Consider the following 15,820-nt stretch of genomic DNA (forward strand, 5'->3'; position numbering starts at 1 on the left):
AAAAAAATGCTTTTGAAGAAACAGAATCCAAAAAGTAGTACCTCCCATGCTCAAATAACACCATCTTGAAAATTAGCAAAGGGACAACAGTGTAGTCAACGTGACAAGCAAGTGATTCAACAGCTGGGTGCAACTGTTATGCTTCAGAAACGCACTCTCTCTCCTCCCCACCTCAATTCCTACACTTTGCTTATGTAGCCTCTGAGTTGTGCCTGCTCGACCCTCTTGGTCAGCCCACTATCCCAGGAGCCTTCTTCACAAAAAATATAAACAAACCACCCCTGCCAGCTCAGTGGTCTGAATCAGATCACCAAGGAGATGTAACATCCGATAAGCAGAGTTACAGCAAGAAACAGGAAAGGTTCTCCCAAGTGAGAGCAAAACACAGTCTCCTGCGTCAGTAGCAAGGTGTTAACCAACTGTCCATCCATCCAAGCCCTGCAATGAGAAGAGTGATACATCACACGAAGCTACATACCCAACAGAAGGTTGTATAAGCTTTACGTGAAGAAAGCCACCATGTGTGAAGCTATTTTTCACCTCAATACAAGAGTTCAAAGTACATTAATTGGTCTTAAAATATTTTGGTTTTTTTCTTGCACAAAAAAAATCTTTTATAGCAAAGTACCACAGAGTTTATTGACCTGGAATCAGAAGAAGGAAATTGCTTGCTTCATGAATACTGAAGAGAGATGTGTTGGAATGTTTGCCAAGAGGCGTATGTCAAACAACCTTACGTATTTTCTGGATTAAATTATTCTTAATGCAGACGTTAACTTACATCTAGCAAGGATTGAAGCAATGAAAATTCCAAATGTTATTAAATACTTTGCAATAATTCAGAATGTAACAGCTAAAGAAAAAAATCTGAGTAAAAGAACTGCAAATCCAGGATCTGGGAAAGAAAGAAATGCCAGAGCCAATCTAATATCATGGAATTTAAACCTTGTCTGCAGTTTATCATTAACACTTAAATGTTAAAGTCTGGGTTAGTCAATTAGTCACGATCATATACAATTTAAATGTAAAAAGCAAACAACTTAAAAATAACTTTTAAAATATTATAGATTAAGGTTTATACTATGGACCTCACTGTTGGAGAGAGGCAAAAGAAACAACAGCAAGCTGGGCTTGCTTCTGTAAGAAACCAGACAAAAATTGTTCTACATCCCCTCATTAAGACAAACATATGAAATACAATGAATAAACAAAACTCAATACATCTTAAATATAAGCAAATGATACAGGTGAACGGAACTTGCATACTCCACTTTCCTATCTGAAATGAAAAAACTTTAAAGGTCATGTCAATTTTTTTACAGGAGGGAATGATGTGTTGCTAAACTATTCAAATGAAACAACAAATTAACACCAAAGAAGAAGAAAAAAAAAAAAAAAAAAAAAAAAAAAGAGTATTTCTGCCTATGTGGCTATGCCTACTCACACATAGACACACACCTACCTGAACTTACCTCAACTTAGTTCCCACTGTCAAAACTATCACTCTAAAGCCTGGACAAAACACAGCCACAGGGTGCACTATGATATACTAAAAAACTAGTAAAAAATTAGCAATTGTACTAAACCAGAACAGCAGCTGACTCCAAGTTTCCTTTAAAAGCTTCTAGATCGTTTTTCTGAGCAAAAAGAAAATGTATACAAAATCTGACAGCAACAGTAGTTCTAAAAATATTTATCCTAGACAGACATGCCATATAAATACTATAGATACAACTCTGTATTAAAAATCAAGTATGGAAGTAGTCATAGCAGTAATTTTTATTATAGCTAGGATATATCTGACTCAGTACAAATACCACAGGTAATTTTCTGTAACTTTCCCAGAAAAAAAAATAGATAGCAAACACATACTAGGCACTGATTCCTGAAAATTAAAATGGTATGCTTATGCTTTTACTTTTATTTAATTGATTTCCTTCGTTTCAAATAACAGAACTGGAGAAAACTTGTAGTAGTAGTACTGGAAATAACAGTTCAAAGTACCATCTTTTTAATTAGTTTTAAATAAACTTTACTTATCCAAGAAAGAATCATTTAATCTTCTGTGAACAACATTATTTCACGCTCCATAGTCTACTTACAGAATTATCCTAACAGTAAGACAATTTCAATTGATTGATAAACTTAGAAGTTCAGATCTGAAACGTACATTTGGTGAAAGCCTTCAATACTTATGTTCAGGAAGCAGAATTTCTATATTCCTTACTTAGTGCAGAAAACAAAAGAAAAACGTGCATTAGCTTTACTTTCATTTATCCAAAAACATCACGACACACCTGAAAACTGAGATTCCCAAAGTGCAGTACAGAGCAGCTAGGAGCTGACTCTGCATTCCCGCCAAAGACCGGATTAAGAATTAATTTCCAATGTGTCCGCAGCCGAATCTGCAAAGGCAGTGACACCCTTTCCCAGGGGCAGCCTGCAGAAGAGCCCGCTCTCCCAGTCCGTGATGCAAGAGCAAGCATGCAGGCAAAGGGAGGCAGAGAAGAACAGGCTTGAAAAGCAAGGACTCCCTTCACTTGGGGGGGTTGAACATACGGCACAATTCAGACAGTGAGGAAAATAGAACTGAGTACCAGTCTGAGGGATTGCAGTGAGGACAGGCAATCACATGGAAAGAGAGGTGGGATGATCCAACAAGTCCTAGACATCAGAGCTAAGGACAAGGTGCTGCAGGACATTTCTCCTGCACGCATGCATACAGAGCCGCACCAAGCTCAGAGCTACTGCTGACGCCAGCTGTATCCAGAGCCACAGTTGCAAATTTGTGTACGTTTTCCAAACACAGCAGCCTAAAATGTTCTGAAGCAAAACACAGAGCAATTTAAGCTATTAAAACAGAACAACTACCAAAAAAACCCAAACAACAAAAGGCGGTTGAAATAACAACACACTAAAAAGCACTTATCATTTTAAGGTAAACATCGCATTCACCTCTAACATTTCGTATTACCGCATGTAATCAGTCACTCACTTTACCTGCAACAAAATATTTTAAAATCACTGCATGCAACACAGACAGGGAAAAGCATCCATTTTTCTCCCCATACCAACAAATCCTTATTCCACCTAGGTATTTTAAAAGTACCTTGATCTGAAGGTTAGTTTACAAGAAGAGCTACTGCAGTTTGAAGTTCACGGAAAATTTTAGAGCAATTTAAGCAGTGTAAAAGTTGCATAACTGTTACTTTAGTTTGAATGCATTTCCATTTACCTTAAATTGACTCTGAACAAAAAAGAGCTATGCTAACATACAGAATCATAGAATACCAGGTTGGAAGGGACCTCAAGGATCACCTGGTCCAACCATGCTTGGCAAAAGTACAGTCTAGACAAGATGGCCTGGCACTCTGTCCAGCTGAATCTCAAAAAGCATCCAATGTTGAGGAATCCACCACTTCCCTGGGGAGATTATTCCACTGGATGATCGTTCTCACTGTGAAAAATTTTCCTCTTGGCTCCAATCGGAATCTCCCCAGGAGTAACCTCTACCCCTTCCCCCTCGTCTTTTCCCCGAGACTCCTTGTAAAAAGGGAGTCTCCATCTTCTTTGTAGCCACACTTTAAATAACGGAATATGGTGATAAGGTCTCTAAGCCTTCTCTTCTCAAGGCTGAATAAACCCACACTAACATACAAGTTAAAAAACCCTGCACACTGGCTCGTGGGGGTTTGTGGGTTTGTTTTGTTTTGGGGGGGTGGTTTTGGTTGAGTGTTTGTTTTTTTACAGAAAAGACCTAACACTAAGTGCATTTCTGATGCAAACCATCTTGTTCCTGTTGCTGTATAACCACCTGTATACCTACTCAACGTATTTTTGATAAGCATGCCTAATAGAGATTCTTGCCAGAATATAACAAAGCTGGAGTGAGTAGCTGAGGTTGGAAAAGAACGGGTAAAAGCATCAGATAATTCGAGCTAATTTAAATCTATTTCTAAAGCACCTATTACCAAATCAAACAGGATTAACTGATTTTGTGTTACTTGGGCTGCAAACAGACATTCTTTCAGTCTACAATTCAAGAACACAGGAAACTGAGCTACAAAGCATGTAATACAGAAGCCATTTTACATCCATTTGATGCAACGTGTTCATCCAGTCTAACTCTTACTCTACCATCAAATTAATTTTAAGAAGTGTCAGTGAATTAATTTTGCATCACGGGCTGCTATGCTCTGAGAGTTCTTTGCCAGCACTGCTCTTAACTTCATGCCAGATTAGGTGTCATCTGTCATCCTACAAAGGGCATAAAGCTAATAAAAACTTTGTATCTCATACTCTAGCTAATTCAGCAGAAATGCAGCCCTGTCAAGTATGCACTACTAGGGTATCCAGCAGCATGCAGATCTGGTATACGTCACGATGGGTCTGCAACAGCCTAGGAACAGCTATGCCAGTCGAAAGCATTACTGCTCCAGCTGTTTGTTTTCTCTTCTCTGCCAAAAATCACTGACCTCACAGCTCTGCCAGCAGCACAGCTCACGGGTGCATTCCCTAATCCACTTCAGGCAAAAATCAGCCGCGTCAGTTTAGACAATTTAAGTAAGTGGCAAGAGCTAACCCGGATACGTTTGACTGAGTGGATTAGAGAGTGCTCCTAAAAACCACTTTACCAGTAGAGCCAGGGAAGCAGTAACCTACAGCTAATGGGCAGTAACAAGCAGCTGTAGCAGAGTCCGACAGTCTGTCCAGCCACACATCTGCATGGAGTGACACAGAAGCATGTGTTACATTGGCTGGCTCTATTAAATGCTCTAATATTTAAATTGGATACAAGAGTTGTGCCTTTCCATGGGATGTACTTCCTAGTGCAATGCTTTTTTGCAAGCACAGGGCAGACAAATTAAGCAAGTTTTCCCCTTTTGCTTCAAGACACAAACAAAACTAGGAAATAATGCTTGGAAAAAACCCAAAGTCTTTGTTTTCAGTATCTCCACAGTGAGGGAAAAAAGGAAAGAAAATACAGGATTAATAATTCACTTAAAGTTAGAGCACAAAAACTACTGAGACAAAAACAAATTTAAATCAAGTGCTGATATTACACAAATAAAATCTCATCCTGATATAAATGAATGAAGAGAAGCAGGGAGAGGAATACTGTTTACTTGCGTAAACCAACTCACTGCATGACCCTGCACACTGAAGACATCTCTGATTACAGGTACTAGAGTTGCAAGAAACTTTTAAGTAAACGTTTGCAACAAAGAAAAGGAAAGCTGATTTTCTCCCATAACGTGAAAAGTATATATTCAGTCTCAGAAAGTAAAGTGAGACTGAGAAAAAAAATGTAATAACGGAGTTTAGACCATAAGAACAGATAAGAATCTAAGAAGAATCAAAAAGAAGGCTCAAAAGAAATGTTCAGCTAAGAAACAATAAGCCAACTTCTGTATATGTAAAGATATGCTAAGAACACTTCTTGTTTCAAGCATTTAAATCAATGAGAAAAAAAACACCCTGCTATGAAGCTACAGATAATGAAGTTAATTAATTTAGGAAAACATTCCTATTTAAAATAACACCTCTACAAGGCCATGAACTGAGAAAAGAAAAAAAAAAAGTAAAAAAAAAAAAAAAAAGAGATGGAAAATTCAATCATTTCAAGGGACATTTTTAGAGATGCCAGTAACAGCTGAAGGCTGAAAAATAGTACTCTTCTTGTTTTCTGCAGAGAAATTAAAAAAAAAAAAGAATTAAAATAAAATCACTATATAGTCTTCAACATCCTACATGAGGGAGCACTGAAATATTTGTTACTGTAGCTTACATGTGTATAATGAAGACCTATACCTTTTTTTGGACAGGACACATGACAAAGAGACTGAACAGGAGGCATTTTCTAGAACAATTATCCTTCCATTTCCAACATGAGGCAGTTATTGTGCTTTAACAGCAGCCTTAACCACCAACATATAATGATCTCTAAATACAAAGGTAAAAAAAAAAACAACACAAAACAAAAAACAAACAAAAAAACCCCAAAACAGAACCACTAAACAAATTATATAACCTTATGAGTTAGAGCCTTTACCAGGCTGCCCCTGTCCAATTTCTCATTTTGAGAAACACAGGAAGAGTCAAGAAAATCCAGGCCTTGTGCAGCATTTCTTTCCGTAATTGCTTTCAGGACTTTGTCCAAAAGTCAGACCATCATTCATTAACGTATGATCAAAGCTCCCATTTTCATTATCTTCCCCATAAGAAAGTTCTGCAGTAATGAAGCGTCTCAGGGCTGCAACTCCCTGCACAGTGAGAACGCGTCCCTGGGAGATTTCACAGGGATCGGGAATACCGCTCTGCCCAGGCAGCTTTGTGCTGGGGATGACAGCCTCACCTCTCCAGCGGATGGGGACGGAGCCTACCGTGGAACCCCCTCACCCACGCAGGTGTGTGATCCCCCACGCCAGGCAACCTGCCTACAGCGTACGGTCCCGCCTGCTCCGAAACCAGAGCCAGAAACTGTATTGCAGAGACAAAGCCCTCCCCGCGCTCCCCCAAAACAGGCGGAGGGACCTCCCCTTCCCCCTGCCCCGCAACCAAACGGCCCTGCCGCAGGCCGCGTCCGGCCCCGAGGGGAAGGGAAGGGACGGCGCGGCGGCTCCCCGGCGCCCCTCCCTCGCCGGGGGCTCCGCGCCGGCTGCGGGGCAGCGGGCTGCACTCTGCACCCCCGCCCTGGGGGGTGGCGGGGACCGCAGCGCCTGCTGGGAGTTGTAGTCCCACCACCGCCCCCCGCCACGCCGGGCCGCCGCAGGAGAGACTCCACCTCCCACAATGCGCCGCGGTCCTCAGTCCCCTTCACAGCCCGTTTCTCCCGCACCGGCCCGGCAGAATCCGCTAAATTCACTACCGCCCCTCCTCCCCCACGCACGGACCCCGCTCCCACGCAGCGAGGCCGCTCGGGCAGCGCCGCCGCCCGCACCCGCCCTCCCCTCATCAGTCCCGGCTCCCCCGCAGCCAGCCACGAGGGCCGGCCGCGGCCTCACCCCCTCGCAAGCCGGGTCGGGGAAACTGCGTCACAGCCTCCGCGCGCCCCCAAGCCCCCTCCGCCGCCTCTCCCCGCACCCGCCCCCGCCCGGGCCGCCCCCGCCCAGCCCCGGCCCCTCCCGCCCCCCGAGGGGAGCCCGCCGAGGGCCGCGGGGCGCCTGCCGTCCCCACGGGGCCCCTGCCCACAGGTACGCGCACCGCCTCTCTCCCCGCCGGCTCCGCGCCCGCAGGCCCGACGCTCTCCGCCGTCACCGGGAGCCCCGGTGACGCCTTCGGCCGAGCCTCCTCGATGAGGGGCAGGAGAAGCCACCCCCACCCGGGCGGCAGCGCCCGCCGGTGGAAAGACCAGGCCAGTGCCGCCGGTGGGTGGGCGGGCAAGCGGGAGCGCGCGGCCCGGCCCCACCGCTACTCACTGACAGCGGCGGCATCCGAGTGCATTTTCGTGCAGCGCACACACTGCCCTGCCCGGCCCGGCTCCCTCTGCCCCTCTCCCAATCACAGAGCCCAAGCACGGACACCTCCCGCCCCGCCCACCGGCGGCGCTCATTGGCTCGGGCTGCCCCGAGAAGCCGCACCTCCTGCTCTCCTACTGCATGAGGCTCCTGCCGTTCTCCCTCTGCCTGCCCCGCACCGCCTTCCCCGACCTCCTATTGGGTTCAAGGCTGAGCCGACCCCGCCCCCTTTCACTCTGACTGGGTTTTGCCGGTGCCAGTTTTTCCTGGCCTTGAAAGCGCGTGCAGAGAACATCACTTTGTGTTACCCGTGGCTCTGATTGGCTATAAAGGCCAAGGGCCGCGCCCACACCCTGACGCGATTGGGTAAGCGGGGTAGGGGGCAGGGCCGCAGAGGCTGACCTGCCCCTCGGAGGGCGCGGGTGGTGGGCTCCCTAGTGTCGCGAGGCAGGAGGCAGCACGGAGGTCGGTGCCTCAGCCGCCGCTGCTCTGGCTCCCTGCCCCTCCCCTGCCGACCGTTACACGGCGCGGGCACCGGCGGCCGCGCGTTCTCCTTCCCCCCCTCAGCCCCGAGGGCGCTCCGGCGGCAGCCCGGGGGCCTAAGGGAACGGTAGGCAGCCTCGGCCCTAGCGCCTCAGGGCCGCCTCCTCGCTGGCCCCACCGCCGGGACGAGCCCAGGCCCGAGGGCTCGCAAGCCTGGTCCCTGCCCTACTCGCGTAAACGAGAGCTCGCACACGTACGTAATGCCTGCCCCGGGGCGGCTGGTGCCGGGCCGCCGGGGCTGCAAGCAGGTCACTGGCGCCGGGGCAGGAAGATTTCTGGACTGCAACACCCTCCCTTTGCTCCGAGACACCCAACTTCAGCGTAGTCACATCACCAACTACTTTAGAAAGATTTATTTGTTTCTCCTGTCTCCCTTTTCCTGAGGAGAAAAATGGCAGCTCGTTCCCCCTAGTTACTCTTCCTAGAAAATCCAGCCCATGGACCCACCTTCCCTTTCCCTCCCTGCAGAAGTAAAGACCTCCCCGTTCCTGAGCTGGAGGAGGAAGACACCTTGCAGGTCATTGCTGCTTAGCATGTCAGCTCAGCATCTTACCGCCTTTCAGAGATAACAGCCTTCCCTTGCCCTACTCAGTGCTGAAACAGAGAGGAAAAGGTTGCTACAGCACTGCCTTTGCACAATGGAGGATTATTTAAAACAGAAATGACCCATGGGGAAAAAAAAATATTCTAAGAGTTTAAGTTAAAAGGAAGTCAAGGACTCAGAATTGAAAAAGTGCCAGATTTAAGGTAATTGTCTTGTAACCATGGATTAGCATACAGCTCTGAATTAACTGATCACGCACCTGTTCTGGGTTTTTTTATGACCCTTGTTTTATTCAGGGAACCAGTGACAATGTGCAAGTGCAACTGATTTATTTTGCAGAGCAACATCTTACCTTTTCAACTGCCTGTTTTACAGAGAAGATGGAGTCCATAAGAAAATGAATTCTCTCTTCAAATGTCATGTACTAAGACCATGTCAGAACAATAAAAGACTCCATTATTTGAAATTCTTACTTGTTCACTAACTCCTTGAAATTATTTCTGTGAACTTCCTGCCTCTATCTGACATTTTCCTATTTGCACAATCTTTTCTTTACCATAGCAACTGTGCATGGTACACTACCACTTTTTAAGAAAATAATCTCTATCAGAGTCCAGCAGTACAAGCAAGCTACATTTCACTTCTCTGGTAGTTCTAACATCCCACATGCCAGACATTCACATCTGTGCCTGTCATCCCAACCTTTTATACCCAATAGGGGCACCACTGAGTTGCAATTCATCTGATCTGTTCTAATTCTGGATTGAGAGGAACAATTCCTTTAGGGGTGCCTGTTTGTTCACATTGACCATAAAAAGCACATAGGCCAGTAGTTCAGAATAAAAACGTGTTCAGAAAGAAATCTTCTCCCTGCTTTACGTCACCATAAACTGATACGGATCTAAAGAAAGGTGGCCCAGGAAAACCCTATCTGGTTGTATCTGAAGTCAGCAAGGTTCGTACTTTCCCCCCCACCATTTATATTAGTCTAAAATGAAACACACTAGTTGGCTTTACAAATCTTTCTTTAGACTATAACTTCTGTAACTACTGCTATCTGTGAGTGTAAAGAAAACAATACTGTATGTTGGACAAACAAAAGTTCACAATATTTTTGAATAGTTGAATGCACAAGTATAGTCTCTGACCCTTAAAAACACAGGGAAACACAAAAGAGAATTTGTTTAGCAGGCAGAAGCAGAAAACAAGGAAATGTATACTTCAGCCAGAAAATGCCTGCCCCATGAGCACAAGGCCCATTACAACATGGGCCTTCATTCCAATTCCTTCATTACCTTCATTCCAACCTGGAGAAGGTATAAATATCTCCTTTGTTACCACTAGTTGTAAAACTGCTATCCAAGTCTCCAGGCTGGCAGATGTTATATAATCATGCCTGTATTTTCTGTCTGAGTTTACAAAATGCAGAAATACCTCATTTTACATAGAGCAGATCAATCAGCTCATGGTTGATCAAACACTGTCTCAAGGACGGAGGCAATTTAAGCAGTTCCAGCATTAGCCTCTTAATTAATCCTAACCCTCCTGGCATCTTTTCCTTTGTGCCAATGCAACCATTTGGACAGCTAGATAGCTAGATCAAAGAGCAAGATCAATGCCGCCAAAAAAAGCAAAAAGCCCCAAAACAAAACAAAACAAAAACCTCCTCTGCTTTTTTTGTTTTGTTCATTTGTTTGTTTGTTTTCTCAGCTAGATTAATATCCTGATCTGGCTCACTACACATATGTGCAAATGCTCCCATCAACACACAGGAGAGGATTAATAAACCAAGAACTGGAGAGGGGTAGGAAATGCATCAGCCAATTTACACACAGCTAGACCAAACTTAAAACTGCAGCCATTCAGGTTTTTTTTAAGACAAAATATTGTCATTGTTTGCCTTTCTGTTGCTTTTTTAAATTGATAGCTAAAATGGCAACCACATAAAAAACCACAATAGACCATGAAAAACACTGGCTAACGTGAGAGTGAGAAAGAAGAACCATTTACTTCATTTTACCTTCTTCCCTATCAGAAACATAGTGTAGAAGGGTCTCTGAGAAGGACGATCCCCTCTGTCTCCAAAGGGTATCAGATTCCAAATTGCTAAAGCCACTGCATCTCTCAAATACCTTTGTTCATCTTGCTTTGCTTAGAAACAAGCTTGAAAGTTAGTTTAGACACCAGAATCACAAACCATTACCTGTTTTACAAGTCAGAGGGGGAAAGAATTGTATGGGAAATCAAAACATTAGCAAGGCAGAATTTGCTGAACATTAATAAAGCACATAAAGCAGCAACAAAGAACAGTACAGAGCACTGTAAGAAAACAAATTGTCTACCAGAAGCCCAGCAATCACAGTTCTAAATCCTCTGCAGATAGGAAAAAGTAACTGATACCCAAGTCACTAGAAACAGCCTTACATAATGCTTCTGAAAAGATTTCACCTCAGAGTTACAGCAAAACACCTCAACTGTGCCTTATTCTTGCCTGGTATCAGCAGAACGGTACTCATCAGGGACAAAAGAGGACCTCAGGTGGCAGAAAGTAGCAGCTGCAGATGATATAACTGCTTTCAAACCACCCCTCGTTAAGTAATTCAGCTCATTTTAATTGCCCTGTCCCATGGACTCATCACTACGCTCCTTGTTTAAGTAAAAAGCTTTGTTCTGTTATACTTGCTCCACAGATAAGAGTCATAGAATCATTTAGGTTGGAAAAGACCTTTAAGATCATTGACTCCAAACGTTAACCCAATGCTACCAAGTCCACCACTAAACCATGTCACTAAGCTCCACATCTACATGTCTTTTAAATATATCCAAGTATGCTGACTCAACCACTTCTCCAGGCAGCCTGTTCCAGTTCTTGACAACCCATTCAGTGAAGAAATTTTTCCTAATATCCAACCTAAACCTCCCCTGACACAACTTGAGGCCACTTCCTCTTGCCCTGTGTTACTTGGAAGAAGAGACTGACGCCCCAGCTCACTACAACCTCCTTTCAGGTACTTGTAGAGAGCAATAACGTCTCCCTCTCAGTCTCCTCTTCTTCAGGTTAAACAACTCCCTTTTCCTCAGCTGCTTCTCATAAGACTTGTTCTCCAAACCCCTCACCAGCTTCATTGCCCTTCTCTGGACACGCTCCAGCAATTCATTGTCCTTCTTGTAATGAGGGACCCAAAACTGAGCACAGTACTCAAGGTGCAGCCTCAGCAGTGCCGAGCACAGGGGCACAGTCACTCCCCTACTCCTGCTGGCCACAGTTTCTGACACAAGCCAGGATGCTATTTGTCCTTTTGGCCACATGGGCACACTGCTGCCTCATATTCAGCTGGCTGTTGACCAACATCCCTAGGCCCTTTTCTGAGGGTCCATTTCTAACATCCTGCAAACAAATGTAATTTTACATACATGAGAAAAAAAAACATATTTCAGGGCTGTTGGTAGCTCATATTTAAATCCTTAAATTGGATTTATAGGTTTTTTTCAGCCTCAATTTGAAATTTTTTTAAAAATTCTGCTTAATTCATCCTTAGGAAGCTCTAAGCAGCCAAGCTTAATAGAGCATCTCAGAATTTCTGCCTGAACCCTGGAGGTGCATCGAAACCACCAGCATCTTTGTCTGGGGCCACAAGCTCCCTCACTGTCAGTAGAAGACCTTGAACATTTTTGGTGTTCTGTTTCAGTGAGACATGTGGCAGCTGGTCACCTGCACGCTTAAGCTGCGCCCAACTTGTTTTGAGTAACATCAACTTCGGTTCAAAACCAAAGGTTATGCCCTATTTTTGTTTAATAACCTTGTAGCTGTGACACTCTTTTTGAAAACAGGAAATAAAAATTTCAGGTCCTTTTTAGACCAAGAGGTTTTCAACTGAAGCTCCCAGGCCTGAGTGCTCTGTGACAACACTGGAGCCACCGCTCCCCTGAAGCTAAGCTTACAATACACACAAAAATGCCTGAGTCAAGGCCCCAAAGCAGGAATATCTGTAAGAGGAGGCTTGAGTCTCCACCCTGCTGAAGAATCCAGTACAATTTTTCTCAGAAGTTGCTCTCTCACATTACCTAGAGCCCTTCCTTCTTATTCTGAGATACACACTGGTAGGCTCCTGATGTACTGCTGTCTCTTCCTGTATATTCCTAGACACTTTGACTGATCTGCACAGAGTATCAGAAAGCATGGAATTAGGAGTGCAACAGAATACATATTATTTAGAAGTCAGACATATATCATCTAGACCTTTTACCACCAGGAAAAGCTCAAATCTTTACAAAATAAAACATGTCTATTTTATATATTTTGTCTTTTCACGCTGCCTCTGAATGCGTAGTTAAAGATATCCACAAACTTTTTATTTCATAGCAGACTGTCTTATAAAAGCTGAGATGAAGAGAGTTCGATTAGAAAACAGCAAGATTAGTCACACACCCCTGCAGCAGGACCTGTTCTGGCACATTCTTTCAGTTTGAAACAGTGATTGTGACCGAGAGATGTACTGCACACTTTTCTAAACCAGTCAGATACAAGGGCTTAGAACAATGTGCAGGGTCAAGGACAAATAAAGTGTAGTTTTAGCTTCTCAATTCTATCCACAGTAGTAGAAGCAGTATATAAACAGTTCATGGTCATAGTTTTTCTTAGTCATTTTGATAAAATAATGCAAATGCCAACAAATACTTGCTACTCATTATATTTGCATACAGTGTTTTCTGATATTAGGCATTATGAGGAATGGATCCACCAACATTAAATTACACAAGCTACTCAGAAAAAGAGAATATTCAAACTTTAGATTTTGTCAGTGTCTATGTGAGCGTTTCTAATGGGGCAACACTTCTAAATCCTGTGAAATCCATCCAAGTATGTTCATAGACTTTGAAGATTACACACAGAGATGACATACAGCCTGACCTGTTTCATATGAATAAACTGCTCACATTACAAGGTATATGCAGAGGCAGCCTGTGGAGAATATTAAGTAATGTGGCAAGACAATGTTGTTTTGTACAGGCTATGGAAAGGCAAACCTGTGGCTAGATGAGTGTCAGAGTGAGCATGAGTGCTGCAAAGAAGGGAGGATACTCAGAGCCACTGTACAATGTTGGTGTCAGTGCCAGTGCCAGCTGCTGTTGCAGGCTCTGAAAAGGGAGAGACAAGGGCTACGGCTGTTTGCAGGAGAAAACTGCTGAAAGTGCAAGAAGGTCACTCCCATCACCCTGAAACCTAATTTATCCTGTCCTCCTGCAGAGTCACACAGAGAACAAGTTCAGAGGATTTCAAATCCTTCCTAAAGGATATCTATCTGGAATGTTTAATTAGACTTCCTTAGGCTTGTAAAGACAAGGACAAACACAGCACCTCTAGGTGAGAAGTAAATTAGTTCAACAATGGATGGTTAATTAACAAAGTCAGGCTTTCTGCTGCCATCTGAGATGAAGTTGTGGTGGCTACATATTCCTCAAGCGCCTTTGAAGTATCTGCCCACAAAGAACAGTGAAGTGATTTACTCTCAGAAACACAGTTCTAAAAACAAGGGAGGACCGGGATAAAGTGACAAGCTTGGTGATGGCGGTAGTTACTTGACTCCATAGAACAGGAAACCCTGAGTAAGGACACATCCTGTATTTGCTTACATAGAGAAACAATAAAACTGAGTATGCTCAAGGTGGTCTCAAAACCATGCAATGGAGAATGAGGAGAAAAAAACTCCGTCTCTTTCCTGCAACGTGTCCTGTTCCTTTCATAGAATCATAGAATGGTTAGGGTTGGAAGGGACCTTCAAAGGTCATCTAGTCCAACCCCCTTGCAAGAAACAGGGACATCCCCGACTAGATCAGGTTGCTCAGAGCCTCATCCAGCCTGGCCTTGAATGTTTCCAGGAATGGGGCTTCCACTACCTCTCTGGGCAACCTGTTCCAGTGTTCTACAACTCACATTGTAAAAAATTTTTTCCTAATATCCAATCTAAATCTACCCCCCTCTATTTTAAAACCATTACTCCTTGTCCTATTGCAACCGGCCCTACTAAACAGCCTCTCCCCATCTTTCCTGTAGGCCCCCTTGAGGTACTGGAAGACCCCTATCATGTCTCCCCAGAGCCTTCTCTTCTCCAGGCTGAACAGCCCCAACTCTCTCAGCCTGTCCTCATAAGAGAGGTGCTCCAGCCCTTTTATCATCTTCGTGGCCCTCCTCTGGACCTTCTCCAACTGGTCCATGTCCTTCTTGTGTTACAGTATGTTTAGGTGTTACTGGAAAGACACACAGTACTAAATAATAGCATCAAAAATGTGGTTTCCAAGTTGAGAAGGTCATTTAAATAAACCACCTAACATGTTCCTCACAAGCATGAAACTTCCTTTGGCCAGCACTGAAGATGTCCTCATTGCTTAAGGGATGCTCTGCACATATACTGACAGATTAAGAGTTAAATATAAAAGGTATTATCAAGAGAGCACCTGAAAACACATCTTACATTGTGTTACAAGTGTGTTACATAGCAGCTAGTTTACTGCCTAGGCCAGAAAAAGTCCCACGTCTATTAAGTCCCACTAAAAAGTGTAGTGCTAGCAAAGGAACAATGCTTTTTCGTTTTGTTTTGTTTTATTACAGTTCATTTTAAATAAAAATTACAATCGACTTTCCTCCCTTCTCAGAACCCGTCTTGTTGAGCACGATTTTTAAAAATTCTTCTGCAGTGTGTTTACTTAAGTGTCTCACAACAATAACTATTCAGAGGTTCTTTACTCTTCCCTTTGTAAAAGCATTGCAGTGTCTAATGTCTTGTTAAAAAAAAGTTTGTAAAAGTCACACCCTTTTCTCCAATATTGTGAACATCAATCATTAATAAAACTCATTTAAGAATAAAATGTAGAATAGCAGCAGATGTAAATACTGTTTCAGTAAGTAAAAAATGCACACACTTCAAACAGAGAGTTATTGCCTATCTCCCTATGAAGAAACACACTAGGCTCAATCCTATTTTGAAAAACCAAAGGCCAACCTTTTTATTGCAATAGCATCAGGACTACAACGTGCAGCATATGTCAACAGGTTACCTACACTACCACATTATTTCACTTTGCCTCAGTCATCAAAATTGTGGAAGTCAGCTGAAACTCCTTGCTCATGACTGTTCCAGTGAGCTCCTAGGAGAGGAAAGGGGTCATATCTGGACCCTAAAGAAAAAGTGGATAGATACATTCAACTCTGAAACAGCACAATATAAGATACCTTCAAAAAAATTGAAGAACTTATTGCCAAAGCAAGTTCCCACCC

At 43.8% G+C, this 15,820-nt stretch overlaps 1 protein-coding gene across 8 annotated transcripts in view; it reads right to left on the reverse strand.

Annotated features, from left to right (window-relative positions):
- DCUN1D4 (defective in cullin neddylation 1 domain containing 4) overlaps positions 1-7,616 on the reverse strand; it is a 45,175-nt gene extending 37,559 nt beyond the window's left edge. For 3 of the 8 annotated variants that reach the window (XM_086746915.1, XM_086746908.1, XM_086746907.1), the window contains exon 1: positions 7,419-7,469. In XM_086746915.1, the coding sequence (XP_086603041.1) occupies positions 7,419-7,443 (25 nt within the window). In that variant the 5' untranslated portion in view covers positions 7,444-7,469. Of the gene's footprint in view, positions 1-7,418; positions 7,470-7,580 lie in introns of those variants that run through there. The other 5 variants (XM_086746914.1, XM_086746910.1, XM_086746909.1 and 2 more) reach the window with 3 other exon arrangements.
- Between the last annotated feature and the right edge of the window lie 8,204 nt (positions 7,617-15,820).

The sequence above is a fragment of the Chlamydotis macqueenii genome, chromosome 4, assembly GCF_036417535.1.
Source record: "Chlamydotis macqueenii isolate bChlMac1 chromosome 4, bChlMac1.mat, whole genome shotgun sequence".
Taxonomy (NCBI): domain Eukaryota; kingdom Metazoa; phylum Chordata; class Aves; order Otidiformes; family Otididae; genus Chlamydotis; species Chlamydotis macqueenii.